Below are 18174 nucleotides of genomic sequence, written 5' to 3' on the forward strand. Positions count from 1 at the left end.
AGCTTCCTACAGATACTTGATCTCACATCCTACAGTGGATTATGGTTTGGCTATGTAACTGCACCTGGCATCCCAGCTATACACATATAACCAAGAAAACCTAGATGTTCATTAAATTATCACAATTTTTTTTTGTAAATTTTCTCATATCTTTGTAAATATTTTTTTCTTTATATAATTTTCTTCCTTTCTTGACAGAGTTTTGATATTCATGCTCTACCTGACTTTGGATCAGCTTATTACGTTTAATCTCTTTTGTCACAAAAGATAATTTGATTGGATTTATTTCAATGTAAAATCAGTTTATAATCAGTTCACTCCAATACCAAATAAAATAATAAAATGTACAGAATATATATTGGGTCACAGATAAGAATATACTAAGGATAACTCAAACAAGCCCAATGAGGGGTTTTCCCCCTTACATGGGAGGTAGCCAAAGTCATTAATCCACTTCCACCCATTTCATCCCCACATACTCCACTCCCATTCACCACCCCTCCCTCCCTCTTTTCCTTCATCCCTGCATCTCACCCACTGCCCTGGATCAGAGGCAATGCAGTAAATTATCTATAATCTATTAGGAACACTGCTATTCAGGGAAAAGAGATGCAATACATCTCGTGGGAAAAGGCCATAAATGCTTTATTATCTTTTATTTTTTACAAGTTCTTTTAAAAACACTATTAGATGTATCTTAAGAGATGTCTGTACATTAATGAAAAAAATTCAACAGTACTCCATAATCACCTTTCCAATGTATGTCAAGGACCCTATCATCATGGGGTGTGGGTGGTTTCTACAAGAGAATTTCCAACATTGTCCACAAATCTATTTCACTTTGATATATCCAGTCCTTCAGGGTACACAATGGTTAAACAATATCACCAATCTTTCAACTACAATAAAATCTTTATACCATACAAAAGACAAGAAAATTTATGAGAAAAAAAAAATCAGGTGAACTGAAAATGTATTACAGTACAGACACGTACAAAAATTGAAACTGGTGGTGGTTCTGCGAGACAGAGAATAATCACCTTTCCAACAGCCATCTTCAAAACCCACTAAAACATGCCCATACACTCGGAGACACAGCTCCATAGGGCCAACATTTGGTCTCTGAAATAAGTTAAAGATCTTTGCCCATTTGTGTCAACTATCTTTCCCACCAACACAATTGTCCACATACAATCAGACAAGGCTGCTTGCTCTCTTCTAATATTAGCAACAGTTTCACTTTCTTACAAACCTGATAACACTACAAAGTTTATTTGGAGATATATACAAAATAGCCTGAAAACTCTGAATACTATGACGTGTTGGTGTCATCATTGGATGTGTCCTGATCTCATGTAATTTAGGTTCAAATCCCATAATTCTCTCCATTTCCCAGGGATGACTGTTGCCCCGACAGTTCAAGCAGACAGAGCAAAGGTGTTAGTTTCAGTTGCATATGTGCTTCCTGATATAAGCTCCTCACCTTCTCTGAGGCTATGGCTTTACAGTCTCTGATGTATGTAAGAATGAAGGAGACTGCAAGAGACCATAGGGTATACATTAGGCAGTTCCATGCCCATTACCACCTGTCATCCCCATCCATAAAGTTGTCTAATTGTTTCTTAAAACAACTGATACTTTCAGTGCTCACTACATGGTTACTAAGTCTATTCCATTTGTTGACCACCCTATTAATAAACCAGTTCTTGCCTATTTCCTTCTTAAATATAAATTTGTCCCAATGACAGTAAATTGCTGTGAGTCCTGCCCTGTTGCCTTAATACGATGATTTAAATTTAAGGCAACAGATAATGGAATAAACTTAGTAACCATGTAGTAAGCTCTGAAACTATCAGTTGTTTTAAGAAATGATTAGACAACTTTATGGATGGGGATGACAGGTGGTGATGGATACAGAGCTGCCTAGTGTAGGCCTTGTGGTCTCTTGCAGTCTCCTTCATTCTTATGTTATTTTCAGTGACCTTGTATATTCTAAAGGAGAGCTGATGACTTGGAAGGAACTCCTATGAGGAGGTGATTTTTTGGTGAACATGACGGCGGGTCCATGAGAACAAGCGAGGTGGAGAACCCGAATTCCTTGGCCTGTTTGAGCCGATCAGCGTCAACAATCCGCATACAAGTATGCCCCTGTTCCGTCTTCGGATTGTCCGGGCCATGAGTCTGGTCAGCGGCATGACCCAATATCAGGAAATCGTCTAAGGAAAGGGATACTTGACGCAAAACGGCACTTCTTGGATACTGCAGCATGTGGTTGGGTCGTATGCTCCCGTAGCAGCACGGACAGCAAACAAAAGCTGCACTGCTATCGTAACATTTTTGAAGCACCAAATCTGTGGCAACACCGCAAGCATGAAGACAGACACCGACGTCGAACTTTCCACGGAAGTAGTCCAGGTTACACTGGTAGAATTGAACGTTACAAAGCCCTAACTTCTGAACCCGCTCTTTTGCACGATTCAAGGAAGCTTCCTTGTTCTCGACCATCAAAACAGTGCAGGCGGGAAGCACGTATGCTACCACAATACCCACGTGACCTCCACCCGCACAGAAATCAACGATGACGTCACCGTCTTTGGCCACTGCAAGCACTGCCGACACAATATTCTCGATCTGTTGACATTTTCTTTCCAAGCGTGACACTGGCAACTGACCCTCTTCGGGATTGACAGCAGCTGGAAGAGCCTTCCAGTCAAGGGAGAGATGTCCGAGCCTCGGATGAGGATTGTAGGCCAGATTTGGAAATTCGGGGAGAACCAAGTTTACAACACGTTCGATATCTGACTGATTAGTATACATGCGCCATCGCGATTTGTACCGATCCGGATCACTTTTGTACAAGCTGTCTGGGGGAATTTCTGGAATGACCACTCGGACTTCTCCGTCTACTTCCTCGTGACACACGGACAAAGTTTGCAGTGCATCTGCGATGACCAAAACAGCGCTTTTGGTTTTCTCCAGCCCGGCGATCAAAACCCACCACTTGTGAACGAGTGGGCAGTTGAATTCCAAGTCTACGAATGGTCGCAAAGTCGCCACGATGAGATGAACACAGACGAAGAGAATGACGTCTGCCAACGTCATATCAAGTCCTTCAGCATAATTATGCTCCAATTCGGGCAGATCTTTGAGCTTTTTGCGAATCAGGTCCTCTCGCTCCTCTTTACTCACAACGGTTCTTCTGATGTGTTCCTGCTTGCGCTTAAGGGCATTGTGGAGAATGGGCGGATGACGGAAGTGATGCTCCAGTCTTAAAATATCTTCGGGAACTCTCGCTTCTCCGTTTTCTAAGCCACCCATCTCATACACTCTGGCTAAAGTCCGAATGATCTCAACTTCACAAAACTTCGTCCAAACACTAACCTCTGCACAAGCTTGCAAGCAACCCTTCCTGAATCCGAGGAGGAATTCGCAATCGTGTCCTGGGAAAACTTCTACCGTCCTCTGAATTACGAATCTAAGAGACGAGCACAGACCAACCACAGTCCAGTTTTCGCCCGGAGTGAGCACCGCTGGAAGCTCACAATTCCGTATCTCCATTGGAGTGGCACTACAGTCCAGAAACTTTACGGGAAAACTCAGGCGACTGTTGCAAACGGGGAAAAGCATTTTCTTTTTGTTGTCGTCTACACCTCTAGTTTCACCACGGTTAACTACGAAGACCTGAACGGCTGCATTTTTGCAATACTCGACCACAAAAAGAGATACTAGAGAAGCTGCTGTCACGCTCATTGCGTCATTACCTTCTTCGTATCCTTCAAGAAATAAATGGGCGTACTCCTTCCTTGGCTCTTCCGGCTGTTGCGCAATATCAATAACTCCTGGATGAATTTCATCCATATCTGGTTCTGAACGACTCTTTCCTGGCATGTCCCCATCCATCTTGTGTCCATTCTCAATTGATGGGAATTATTGAGTACTACTGGTATATTACTTCAGTCTGCCATATCTGCAATATACCAGACAGTGCATTAAAAGAATGTAATACATATATATTACTTGTATTTTTTTATTTTATTTATTCATTTGTTGCTATTTAAGACATTTTCAAAAGTGAAAATGTCTTAAATAGGCAAAAATGTTCGGTCACCTTCCATTTTATTTTCCAAGTGGTTTTATTATACATACATGTGTGTGTATATATATATATATATATATATACATATATATATATATATATACATATACATATATATACATATATATATGTATGTATATATACATGTATATATACAGTATATATATATATCTATATATATATATCTATATATATATATATATTTGTATATTTACTTTTACATATAAACATACAGGTAATACACAACAGTAATCACATAAAACACATGAATAAAGATATTTTGCTAAAACCATGAGGAAATCAATCTTTAATTTCCTCTTGGTTTCAGCAAAATATCTTTATTCACGTGTTTTATGTGATTACTGTTGCATATTCCCTGTATGTTTATATGCAAAAGTGTGTATATATGTATATATATATATATATGTTGTTTGCGGACGACACTGCGCTTGTGGCAGGATCGGAGGAGGGATTGAGGAAGCTGGTGGCAGAGTTTGGGAGAGTATGTGATAGAAGAAAGCTAAAGATAAATGTGGGTAAAAGTAAGGTGATGAGATGTACAAGGGGTGAAAGTGGCAGTAGACTGGAAGTGAACATTAAGGGAGAGCGACTGAATGAAGTGGATAGTTTTAGATACTTGGGTGCAAGTGTAGCAGGAAAAGGTGGAGTGAAGGTGGAGGTAGAATGTAGATTGAGAGAAGCGAGTAAATGCCTTGGTGGTTTAAAGAGTGTAATGAGGAATAGACATTTAGGAATGGATGCTAAGAGGAGACTGTATGAAGGAGTGATTGTGCCAACAGCACTGTATGGGGCAGAAATGTGGAACATAAGAGAAGAAGAGAGAAGGAGTTTGATTGTGTTTGAGATGAGGTGTATGAGAAGTATGGTGGGGGTTACTAGGCTAGATAGAGTGAGAAATGAGGAGGTGAGGAGGAGAACAGGGGTGAAAAAGGAGCTGGGAGATAGGGTTGATGAAAGAGTATTAGGATGGTTTGGACACATGGAAAGAATGAGTGAAGAAAGACTAGTAAAAGAGGTATGGAAGGCAGATGTTGAAGGAGTGAACATGAGGGGACGTCCTAGGATGAGGTGGATGGATGGGGTGAAGGGGGCTTTGTGGAAGAGGGGAATGTCTGTTGAGGAAGGAAGGGAGAGGACGGAAGACAGAGGTGAGTGGAGAATGGTTGTACAGTAAAAGCTCTTTTATCCGTTATTCTCGTATCCGGCTCCTTCTTATAACCAGCATATTATTCATGAGGAAATAACAATTTTGTATAAAAATTCGAAAAAATAAAATCTAAAATTCCCGCACCACTCCCGCCGCCGCCAGAGGTAGCGTGCATCTTTCCCGCCATCTCGCACAAATCCCGCCGCTCCGTCAGGCCCAGTGCCCACTGTAATAAGACACCTGATGTTAAGCGTGCGACTGTCTATTAGCAACTCTCTCAACACACAAACACATACCGACAGCAAAGGAAGGCAGTGATGGCCGAGTTGAAGGATATGCGTGGTAGTGCTAAGGTTAGCGTCACTGATGCTCTTCAGGAGTGGATGGAGGTCGACAATGACGAAGCTATCACCCCCACATTAACTGACGACGAAATCATTCAGGCAGTGATTGAAGAGAAGTATGGTAAGGAAACAGAGGCTGATAGTGAAGTGGAAGATGACCCAGAGCCAAGAGTAACGTGGAAGGATGCAGCTAAAGGATTGGCAACATTTATCAAGTTTGCGGAGCAGTGCACCTACATGGGGACTCACGACGTGATGTCTCTTCACTGTCTTCAAAATGAATTTTTAATGGAGAGAGACAAACATTCTAAACAAAGAGACATGCGTGATTTCATGAAAATAAATAAAGATAAATAAATATGTATATACTGGTAAATAAATAAACAACAAAAGTGAAGCCATTGAATGAATTTTATTTAAGTACTCTATGAATAAAGGCAATAAATGTATTTTTTAATATTCCTTCTCGTAACCGGGATTTCCCCTTTCCAGCACGTCTTTGGTCCCACTCGTGCCGGTTAAAAGAGCTTATACTGTATATGGATGATGTTGTGATTGCATGAGGAGGAATGGGCGGGGGCGGGGGGGTGAGGTAGTATGTGTGAGCAAATTTTGACGCAGCCCGAAGGGATTTCTCCCCGTCCTCTCCTTATATGCAAGGGGGGACGGAGAGGGGGGGTCGCCGATTAAATGAAGCGGCCTTGCTGTGGATGTGCTGTGTCTTGCAACACTGCTTCTGACCCAGGGCGGTGGGCAAGGTGCAGGGATGACCTGTCATCCAGGAGGTGCTCAGATGAGAGGGAGGGTGGGAGGGGTGTGGAGTGTATTTAGGGATGAAATGGGTGGGAGTGTTTTTATGCCTTTCCCTTTTTGGCTACCTCCCTTGAAAGGGGGAAAAAGCCTTGGTATATGTATGTATGTATATATATATACACATACATGTGTAATAAAACCCCTTGGAAAATAAAATGGAAGGTGACCGAACATTTTTGCCTATTTAAGACATTTTCACCTTTGAAAATGTCATAAATAGGCAAAAATGTTCGGGCACCTTCCATTTTATTTTCCAAGTGGTTTTATTACACATTTTGTGAATTACGTGTTTTTGTGATTTATTCACATATATACATACATACTTATTACTGTACATGCACATATGTTCATCTCTTCCAGACCTTATTCTGAACCACTAGTTAATGTATTAATTTCATGGAAGATAACCGATTACCAATCGAGCATATACCTAACCTAATCAAACCAAATCCAACACTGCCCTTCCCAGCAAGGTCCAGAATAACCCATACATACATGTACCAAAGGCTTTTTCCCCCTTACACTGGGGGGGGGTACCCAAAAAGAAAAAGGCATAGAAATCCCTCCCACCCATTTCATTTCCCATATACTCCACTCCCCTCCACCCTCCCTCCTATCTTGGCACCTCCTGGATGACGGGTCATCCCTGTATCCTGTCCACTGCCCTGGGTCAGAAGTAGTGTCGCAAGACACAGCACATCCATAGCAAGGCCGCTTCATAAATTCAGCCAGAATAACCCAACCTAACCTAATCCCTGTTCCAAGACAACCACATCTTCCTCCTTTATGTCGTGTCCTCATTGTATTTACCTAATTATAGAAAGAAGCAATGCCTGTTAGGTCCTTGTTAGGTCCTGTCTACAACTTCCAAATTTTATTGTACCTAGACTCAATTTCATATCCTGTTTCAACTTAATCTTCATCCTTGATTTCCAATTATCATATTTAGATTTGAACTCGTGTATTGTTTGAGCTTGGGCTATATGATCTTTTAAGCCAATGGTTCTTAATCTCTTTCAGTGCCCTTAGTACCCCTTGATATCTCAAAAAAATTTCACGTACCCCCATCCAATACAAACATATGAAAAGGATTAGTGATACAAAGCCTTGCTATTGCTTTCCCATAGTAAATGTATAGTGCCGTTACACTGGCTACCATGTCTTGTACCCCCGGGTTCAAGGTTTTCTTTCCCTTAGGGTTACAGGTTCCCCAGGTTAAGAAGCACTATTCTAAGCTATTCCAAGTAATAATTAGGTATGCGCAGATCCACGCATGGTGCCACCATCGCAGATGTACCATTTACATCACCATCTTTTGCGGCCCGTTGGATTCCAAGTAATTATTAGGTATGCGTGAATCCACGTGTGGAGCCACCATCGCAGATGTACTGTTTACATCTCCATCTTTTCCGTCCCATTGGAATTTGTTTGGCTTAGTTTGAATGCCTGGAGCGTTCAGCGCATGCACATAATATTCAAACTGTCTTGTTATTCTGCAAGTGCATGCCCTTCTTCAAAAGCAAACAAATTTTTCACCGATTTAAACACAAATTTGGTTATCAACCTTGGCAAATTAGTTTTCCAAGTAAAAATCTAAAGGTAAGGTATCTATATATAAATATTTTAATGCTTTATTCATGTTTCTTAGCCTTTTTTCTCTCAGAAATGAGCAATTTGATAATTGAAAATATGCACAGCTAAGCCTAAATGTGTAACATGTAGTAAATTATGCAACTGTTACTATTATCTACATGGAAAACTCGTTCTTCACATCTTTTAGATCTTGCCTGTCTAAGAAAAAAAATCATTAGTAGTTAGCATTGCTGACTAAACTTGGTGACAAGACAAGTGAAAGAACTGCTTTCATAAGTTCATTGACAAAGAAATTAAGATACATATATTTTCATATAAAAATGTATTAATCTCCTTATTGTTTATCTGGCGCTTGACATCATTAATTCGATATCTAGAATTAGTACTTTGTAAACTAAAATATAACTCATTACGAATGGACTTTCATTTTGATGTGTATTTCAAATCAGGTGGGGGTAAATTACGGTGATAAATTTGTAATGAATTTTGTAATTCTAAACCCTGCAGAATATTGTAAACGAAAATAATTGTCTTGCCACTTACGCTACCGATGTATTACAATTATAAGACTCCTAGCACTATTGAATAGAAAATTAAAAATAAAGAACTTACACTATCTGCGTAAACACATCAGCTGTTTAATATGTAAACAAACATGATCGATCAGACGAAAATTTGTTATTATCTGTCTACACTAACGTTAATTCATATTACTAATTATTAATCTGGTATTTTTCCTATAATTCTATTCATGCAGTAATGTTCTCTTTCATTTTCTATCCAGCCCTCCTTTCAATTCTAGTTGGGTGCTATCTTTTTAATTTGTTTACATACTGTCGTATAGTGTATACAAACTTTCATTGACCAAAAGAATTAGTTGTTAATTACTCAATTTTGGGCTTAGTTGAACACGCACACAACTTTCATAAAATGATCAATAAACGAATATATAAACGGGATTGAATTAAATTATATTCCTATCACTTAGACAAAATGTTGTGGCACATTTGTAAATAATAATCACGAAGAACCCACAGTCGGAATAAAAGGAAACTTTAGAAGAAAGTGTAACTTCTATATTTCGGCTAATAGCTATAGCCCTTTTCAGGAAAGTACAGATTACAAGAATTTACAGAGACATGAATACAATTGAGATGCGAGTAGAAGGGAAACACGTAGAGCTAAAACAGGGCAATCCGTCACGCAGGGCGGAGTCAGAGGTGAGGGGATGTGTGGGTGGAGGTGTGAGGTCAGGAGTGAAGCGGGCGGGAAGCGGGGTCAAGAGGGTGATAATTCTTAACCAAGCGGCTCACAGCTAGCCGTGAGATTATGTCCGGGGACCATTGACCTTTGGAGATGTTCAAGTTCGGACATTCTTTGATTAAGGCTGATTCAATTTTTTTTTTATCTGCACAGTTTAACTATATGTCTAATCCTTTAGGTCTTGACTAAAATGTGATAATGAGTGGCTGTTATTAATATATCAGTGGGAAATCATTGAAACATCTTGAAAACACTACCCAATGATTATGATAAAATTGCAATAACTATTCCATTAACTGGTTGCTTTAATTCCATATATGTTCCTCTACAATATCCTTCATTCCAGTCTACTGCCTCTCCCGTTATGGAAAAAATCCCGTTGTCATTTGATAACTCAGCGCTGTTTCCTTCAGACGTGGTTAATTTGTAATCTTATTACTTAATTCCAGTTTATTTATCAACCATACCTTACCATATACCAAAGGATTTTCCCCCTTACAAGGGAGGTAACCAAAAAGAAAAAGTCATAAAAACCATTCCCACCCATTCCATCCCTAATACACTCGAATTCCCTCCCTCCTATCTTGGCACCTCCTGGATGACGGGTCATCCCTGCATCTTGTCCACTGCCCTGGGTCAGAAGCAGTGTCGCAAGACACAGCACATCCACAGCAAGGCCGCTTCGTTAAATCGGCGACCCCCCCTCTCCGTCCCCTTATGCAGAAAAAGAGAAGACGGGGAGAAATCCCTTCGGTCTGCGTCATTTTTTTTCTCACACATACTACCTCACCCCTATTCCACCTCATGCATCACATCATCCATATACAACCATTCTCCATTCACCCCTGTTTTCTGTCCTCTCCCGTCCTTCCTCAACAGTCATTCCCCTCTTCCCCAAAGCCCCTTTCAACCCATCCATCCATCTCTTCCTAGGTCGCCCCTTCATGTTCACTCTCTCCACATCTGCCTTCCATACCTCTTTTACTAATCTTTCTTCACTCATTCTTTCCATGTGTCCAAACCATCCCAATACTCTTTCATCCACCCTATCCCCCCAACTCCCTTACCACCCCTGTTCTCCTTCTCACTCTATCCAGCCTAATAACCCCCATCATACTTCTCAGACACCTCATCTCAAACACATTCAAACTCCTTCTCTCTTATGTTCCATGCTCCTGCCCCATACAGTGCTGTTGGCACAATCACTCCTTCATACAATCTCCTCTTTTCTTTCATCCCCAAATTTCTATTCCTCATTACACTTTTTAATCCACTAAGGCGTTTACTCGCTTCTCTCAATCTACATTCTACCTCCACCCTTTCCTGCCACATTCGCACCCAAGTATCTAAAACTATCCACTTTCTCCAGTCGCTCTCCCTTAACGCTCACTTCCAGTCTGCTGCCACTTTCACCCCTTGTACATCTCATCACTTTACTTTTACCCACCATACATGTCAAAATCTAGTTATCAATTAAAGTAGTTGGCCTTTTAGAAGCCTGCCCTGGTAGCGCGTCGGCCGAAAGAAGTGGGCACCCCACCCCCGACATCACTTAGCCCGTCCGAAGGGGTGCTCCGCCACGGTCCGCGGCCGGGGCACGTTGGCCGAAAGAAGTGGGCACCCCACCCACCCCCGGCCACTGTGGACAACAGCAGTCGGCCGACATCACTTCAGCACCTCCTGCCATTTTTTTTTTTCTCGCTGGGGAAATGTAATAGTTGAAGCAATACTCTATTATTTCTATAAATTATCAATAATAGAAATAATAATTATGGTAAAGATGATGTCAGCCACTGTGATATGTCGACCTTTGTGCGTTGCAGAAAAACAAAGATGACGTATTGTGGTGTTTTGGTATGAAGGACAACGAAGGAAATAAAAGCAGCAATTTCATTCTCTTTATTCATGGAATCAGTCGAGAATGTGGCGAACCTGAGATCTGGATGTGGAAGTCCTCGATCCGGTGTTAGGAGAGAGGGAACGCCTTGGAGCTAGTCAAGTTGTTGCTAATGCGATCGAATAGGCTGTTCTAGTTAAGACCACCCGCTCGCACGGGATCTGTTTTTGTAGGAGGGGAAGAATGTCTGTAAGAAAATGAGAAAAGATAGTAGTGTATAAAAGAGGGCTTTTGCCACCGGGCGATTAAGCGAGAGATTAGGGGCTGTTCTGCCCTCCGTTGGCAAGAGGCCGTCTTTTGAGTCCTGGTAGCGGCTCACAGTCAGGTCCCGGTTTCTGACTAGTCTTCTGAGTGGCCGCCTTCCCTTTGGCTATGGGCCAATTGCGAGCCCTGGTGAGTGCGCGAACTTCCGCTTGCGTTGGTGACGTCATCAGCCCCGACTCGGTCTGCATGGGAGACGTTTGTCTCAAACGCGGTCGGTGTTGGCGGATGGAGCACTGCCACTACAATAGTGACGTCACGAATACTAGTCAAACATATCTCTTTTGTAGAAAAAATCTTAAGTATCAGCACAAGAATAATGCAAATATGTAAGAAACATAACGCGTCCATACAAAAATATGAGTCGCAATACACTCAAACTAGATTAAACTAGAAACAACCAGTGTTTCCCTTTGATCTGCGGATACCATTCCTAACCTCTACTCTGTGACCAGAATCAGACTCGTCACATTTAAGAAAATCAAGAATGAAAGAGATTACAATAGCCTCTAAGGCCTATACTAGGCAGTTCCATGTCCATGACCACCTATCATCCCCATCCATAAAGTTGTCTAACCTTTTCTTAAAACAACCAATAGTTTCAATGCTGACTACATGGTTTGAACCACCATAAGAAATCCTAAGAATATCTGGGCTTTTATTTTCCTATGTAGTAGATTATCGTGCTACAAACAGAACACAGGATATATTTATCATTAGTCTTTTTTATTTTTTATTTCATTTACTTATTTTATTTAATTAGCCATTACTGGTAAAGTAAAATGGTTTGGCATGGGGAAGATGTATATTTTCTTTTACTTCCTGCTTAATCCATGCAGACCCCTTATTGTTTTTCCAATATATTTATTTATATATACAGTACAAGCCCACCGGCTTCGCCGGCCAGGCTCCGCCTGGGGGCTTGGCCTGCGGCGCTGCTCGCTTCGCTTCCGGGCGCTTCGCGCCCTGGGGCTTCGCCCCTGTTTTAACCCTTTAATATGCTTAGGACATTAAAAGATTGAATAAGTTATACGCTTTTTATTTACTGAAAACATCATTCTCGAATACATTTTCTCTTCGGGGAAAGCAGACAAACCTCATCCTCTTCCGAAGGCTGTTCTTCTTGGTCAACCTCTTCTTTCTCTTCTTCAGGTTCCCGCTTTCTCTTTGGGGATCTGCTCGCCTCGGAGCCCTTTTCATCATCGTCATCGGATGACTCGTCAGTCATATTAGTCATATGTTCCTCTATCATCTTCTTTATTTTCGACAATAGATCTTCACTTGCTCCTTTCTTGTTGCTGGAAACCTCCTTCACATCATCCTCCCCGTACCAATCCGGCATAATCATCTTGACCCAATCGTCTTCTGAGATCTTGTGGATATCTTCTGGGATGTTGTTAGTCCTTTCAGACTCGTCGGCCTCCTCAGGAATGAGTGAAGCAGCAACTAAAGCCTCTTCTGTGGGACCTTCCTCATCCTCTTCTCCCACATGGGCTTCAAACAATTCTTTATATACCACATTTACAGCAGGACGGCGTCTAACGTCATTTCCTACCTTGCGCCAGCCCGTATAATACACCAAAGCATCCCAATTTGTTACCCTAGAACAGGCTACATACAACTGTCCGTGTGCGAAGCACTGTACCGAGTCCAGCAACAGTCCACAACGATCAAAAGTTTGTCCCTGACTCTTGTTGATAGTCATGACGTAGCTTAACTTGATAGGAAATTGCTTACGCTTGAATGGGACAGGGGTATCTTGGGCCTCTAACACGACCCGCGGGATCAAGACTTGATCGCCCCGATATGTTCCTCCTAATATTTTGCCCACAACAACGTGTTTCTTGAGATTAGTAATCATTAAACGGGTTCCGTTGCATATCCTAGGAGGACAAATGTTCCTCATTACCATGACAATACAGCCAATCTTCAACCTCAAGTCGTGCAGCGGCACCGACGGGCTGCACATGGAGTTGAAAACAGAGGCTTGTACGTCGGGTTCTGGATCCGACGGCGTGTCAACGCTGTAATAGACGACCTCCGTCTCCTCGTTGAGATCGTAGATGAGTTGATTGACGCAGCCGACATCGTCGTTAGTGGGCGAGACTATCGATCTCTTCTCGAAGTAGGAGAGGTTCAAGTGGTTTGCCTTCAAATCGTCGTAAACCTTGAAAACCAACTCCTCCCGCGAATTTGCTCGTACCCCGAAACCTTTCTCAAAGAAGAGCTCGCCGGCATCGCGAGTCCCCAGCGACAAAAGTTGCTTCGCAAACTTGTTATTCTTGACATCGTCCTTCTTGAGACGAACGTTTTCTGTTAGTTCTAGCTTGGTGAGCCCGTCCCACATGTAGCTCGACTTGATGCAGTAGGCTAGCTCCTCCGTCTTCCCTCCATTTCTTATGACCGGTAAGATCTGGCGAAAGTCTCCTGCGCAGACAAACACTTTTCCTCCCATGAAATCGTCGTTATCCATGATATCTCGGAGAGTGATATCTACGGCAGTCAGCATATTCTTGTTGGCCATCACGACTTCGTCCCAGACGATCAGCTGAGTCTGCTGCAGAAGCCTCGCCAATTCCGTGTTCTTGTTGATGCTACACGCCCTAGTCTCGTCATACTCCATCAAGGGTATTTTGAACATGTTATGGGCCGTGCGGCCCCCAGAGAGGACTGTAGCCGCAATCCCGGATGAGGCTACCGCCAAGGCAACCTTCCCCTGTGAACGGACCGTATCGATCAATAGATTCAAAACGAAAGACTTGCCAGTTCCGCCAGCGGCGTTGACAAACACACCATTGTTCCTGTAACGGTGACTATTCTCGACTCGATACATGACAGTGTCATAGACTTGCCGCTGCTTGTCGTTGAGAAGCTTAACTTTTTCCTCCACAGACTCCTTCAACTTTTGTTTGTTATATGCCTTCTCTCTCCTGATGAGATTGGAGGGGCGTACGCCCCCTCTAGAAGCAGGGAGACCGTATTGGGTGATTGAACCCCCTCCACAATTAAGCACGTGTTGCTGGATGTCATCCAGGGCATCCAGGTAGATTTCGTCGTTGTAATCTGTTAGGTTTGCCATGTTCAAGTAATCGCTGGAAAAATAGTCCTTTATCTCTTCCCATATCTCGGACTGGTCCTAGAGGTCAGAAAAGACCAACATACTGGCATAGGTTTCTCTTAGTTGTCTCCTGTCGTTTGTGTGGTTAATGATCTCCATTATGGTGTCTTTCCAGGTGGCTTCGTCGGTTAACAACCCTAGGGCCTTCACAGCTTCGCGATTAGTTTCGTACATGACGCCGTCTACTGTTCTGAGGTCTTCGTACGACTTGGGACCCTTTTTATGGGTTAGCAGCAACCTGAGGTAAAAGAGCTCTACGGTTTTTGTGGTTACAGCACGTATGCGTCCGAGACTGTATGTATTTCCGTTACGTTCTTCCCATATAGTCTCCTGAAGATTATATACGTAGTGGAGCGGTAATTGGTGATAGTATAACGTTCTCGCAAACTCGTCCTTCTGGCAAAGCTTGAAAAAAGCAGTTAGCTGGGTATCGGCCTTGGCCTTTCTGGCAATTTGAGCCGCCGTCATACGCTCGTTGTAGAAGATGGCTTTCTCGCCCTCTAGGTGTAGATCCAGCATAAACACCGGAGGGTAGCACTTGTGGATGTCGAACTTGAAGATCTTCCACGCAGCCTCGTTAGAGTTGACATATCTGGCCTCTTGATAATTTTTAACCTCGTTGACGACTCGGTTGTCTTCTTCTCCCGTCGTCTTTGTGAACAACACCTTGTCCGACCCCTTGTTCACGTACTTTGTGACGTAGGCTATAGCCTTTATAGAATTGGAACATTCGACGTTGATGTGTGCATCGTATTTTATACAAAGATAAGGGTTGTAAGGGACAACCCAAGTATTGTCTACGGTAACGGGGCCGTCCTTCAGCTTCAATTTGAAGGAGTTACCTCCTTCTCCTATGGAACGTCTGACGTACTCGGGATAACCGCTGTTTCCAAAGAGCAGCTCATTTCTGCACGTCTTGGGGAATCCTTTGCCACACTGCCCGGGTTTCTTGCTCTTTACTTGGCAACACAGTTGTGACTCGTCATAACCCTTGCAGGGTCCGTGTATCATGCACCGAGTGACGGTGTCGTAGAGCCTCGGCTCCTTTTCCTTGTCGGGTATCTCGGCTCTTATGACTTGCTCTACAGTATCCGCGGTGACGCGAACAGCCATCCACAATAGTATGTGGGCGTGCGGCAAGCCGCGTTTCTGCCATTCTACACTATAGAGATAAGCTTTGACGGCCCCGAAGGCCTTTTTGTGTATCAGGTCGTCCATTAGGCTATCCAGCTTCAGCTTGAAGATCCTGCTCATAAGATCCGGCCTGTCGGCCCCTTGGGTCCCTGGTCCGCCAAATTTCTTCACCACCTCTAACACCTCCGGCCATCTAGGGTTCATAGTGAAGGTTATGAAGTAGTCGGGCGACCCGTAGGCCGTAACGTAGGCCAGGGCATCCTGTTGGCGCTCTTTCATGTATCTGGGCCCTCCAACAAACGACGGTGAGAGCACTATGCGTTGCCCGACACCACTTTTGTCGGCAGAGCTCAGCACGTCGGCCCTCTCCTTGCGCATGCCGGAGTGTTGGTGCTCAAAATAACACAACCGGCTAGACTCGATTTTTACGTAGTTATCGACCACAAACTGCTGGAACAACCGACGGCATTTTGTGATGTGGTTGAAGATCCCTTCTCTCTCCATGTAAAGGGCCGAGTAGTACATGAGCGCAGTCAGTCGTTTGGCGGAGCCATTCTTTTCCATATTCAAGCTGTAACCTTTGTCTCCGTTGGGGATCAACATGGGATACTGGAAGAGATCGTAGAAGTAGTTGGTAGAGCTAATCATCTTGATGGCATATTTCGAATCGGGCAGAGGCGACGCTATTCTGACCTTCAAAGTATCGGTATCTGGACCCAGGTTGACTATCGCCCCTACTTGGCAGGAAGCCGTCGGTAGATGGTAGACGCCCTTGTGTTCCCTGGTGGAGACGTTTTCTGCTGTCTTAAGAGTGATGGTAACGTCTGGCAAAGAGCTGTGCTGAGTAACGTAAGCCTGGACCAGCTTCGCTGACGTCTCCGCCTCTTTGAGGATTTCCCTCAGCGCAGCGTTGTTGTTAACCAAATACGTGTATAACAGCTCTATAATTCCCTCATTCCTTCGGTATTGTTCGTCCTCGCGTTTCCTACGCTTAGACGTCTCGGGACTCTCGCCGTCTTTATTTCTGTAGGTAAACCTGTTGCAGCGTAGTTTTAATTGCTGTTCCTTGTCGTGGTAGAAGTACAAATCCAGGAAATTTACTGCAGATTTCCAAAACGTTTTCCTTGACGTTGGATCTTTGAGACCCAAACGACTGCTGTCGTCTTCCGTAATCATCAAGTTAGGCTTCATGCCACCCAGACGGTGGTAAATTTTACCCTGGATTTTGTAGAAGATTGCAGACTCTCTTTTGTCCTCCAAGGTCCCCGAGGACGCAAAGGACGTAAAAGAGAAGATACTGTTAAACCCTACGATGTTATCAAGAAAGTGGATCGACAGTTTGGAGGAACCGTCGTAGAAGCCTTTGATGTTATCGCCCAGGGGTGACAACTCGTATATTGCCTTGGGTGTTTTTCCTCCGTTACATCATAACGTCTTTCGTTCTCTCTTGAAGAGTAACGCTTGGCAGTGCTTGCATCTATAGGCGCCCATCTCGCCTACCGAGTGCTGAGGCACCTTGGCTTCGCTGGTTTCAGAGATGTAACCGCAAAACGTGCTGAGCATTCGCTCTTTCATCTCTAGGAACACGGGTTTCTTACTGCGTTCTTCACGCGCTTCGCGCACACTGGCTATTCTTTCTAGGACTCCAGCACGAACTTCTTCGTCCTCGGACGGTTTGGGAATGATGGCACAGGAGAGAAAACCGCCAGCGGGAATCTTTGCACGCAATCTCATGAGCTTGATTTCATTCTTAATATCTCTAGACATCTTGACTTCTTTAGTTATTTCAGCTTTTGTCCGCTTGGGGCGCCTTTGTCTAACTTCACGGTTTTGAGCCTTGAGCTCTTTGAGGCTTTGCCTTTGCTCTGCTAGTGTGTCACCAGCAGGTGCGGCGGCGGAGACAATTTTCTCCGTTTCCATGTCTGCAGACGTGACAGGATGTTGCTCTTCTATTATGGTTTGAGGAGAGGGACTACTCTCAAACTCCTCGAGCTTCGCTCTGGCAGGTCCCGCAGTTTGTTCTTGCTCTTCTTCTCCTTCTTCGACAATCATGGGAACGCTTTCTTCTTCCTTTTTTGGCTCGGGGGCTCGTTTTCGAGCTGTTTTTATGGCGTAGGCTTTCGCCTTTTGAATGCGTTTTTGTGTCCCTAAACTCGTACAGAGATAGTGTTTCTGGTAGTCTGTGTGATCAGACCTACCTCCGTTTTTGGTGAAGTTCTTATAGCCAGCGAAGTAGTGTTTGATGAAACTTTCTACCCTTTCTTCGGAAATCTCTCCACTATAGGGCTCCAAGGAATCAAGCAAACCTTCGTCGTAGACGTAATTTTTCTGTTCTTTCAGGAGCTCGTTAAAGGCTATCGCCTTTCTCTGGAATAACTTTATCTCCTCTTTTACTTGAAACTTCTTTGTTTGGCTGTCGTCATAGAGGCTAGGAAACTTCTCCTTATGTTCACTTTTTAGAGCTTTAGTCTTCTCGTTGTTTAACTC

The 18174-nt window shown here is 43.4% G+C and overlaps 2 protein-coding genes across 3 annotated transcripts; both read right to left on the bottom strand.

Moving 5' to 3' along the window:
- Positions 1 to 628: 628 nt before the first annotated feature.
- On the bottom strand, positions 629 to 8782 carry LOC143031496 (glutathione S-transferase C-terminal domain-containing protein homolog). 2 transcript variants are annotated; one of them, XM_076195415.1, is made up of 2 exons: positions 8627 to 8782; positions 629 to 3967 (listed from the first exon to the last, which is right to left on the bottom strand). In XM_076195415.1, the coding sequence occupies exon 2, from the start codon at positions 3898 to 3900 to the stop codon at positions 1993 to 1995; it is 1908 nt and encodes a 635-aa protein (XP_076051530.1). In that variant the 5' UTR covers positions 3901 to 3967; positions 8627 to 8782; the 3' UTR covers positions 629 to 1992. The 2 variants fall into 2 exon arrangements, with proteins under 2 accessions (XP_076051530.1, XP_076051531.1); XM_076195416.1 differs by having other exon boundaries at positions 8558 to 8638.
- Positions 8783 to 11431: 2649 nt separating this feature from the next.
- LOC143030349 (ATP-dependent DNA helicase Pif1-like) lies at positions 11432 to 14514 on the bottom strand. Its single transcript, XM_076193501.1, has 2 exons — positions 12532 to 14514; positions 11432 to 11620 (listed from the first exon to the last, which is right to left on the bottom strand). The coding sequence occupies exons 1-2, from the start codon at positions 14512 to 14514 to the stop codon at positions 11432 to 11434; spliced, it is 2172 nt and encodes a 723-aa protein (XP_076049616.1).
- Positions 14515 to 18174: the final 3660 nt, after the last annotated feature.

This window comes from Oratosquilla oratoria, chromosome 12 (genome assembly GCF_046742065.1).
Source record: "Oratosquilla oratoria isolate Oo_2021 chromosome 12, ASM4674206v1, whole genome shotgun sequence".
NCBI lineage: Eukaryota > Metazoa > Arthropoda > Malacostraca > Stomatopoda > Squillidae > Oratosquilla > Oratosquilla oratoria.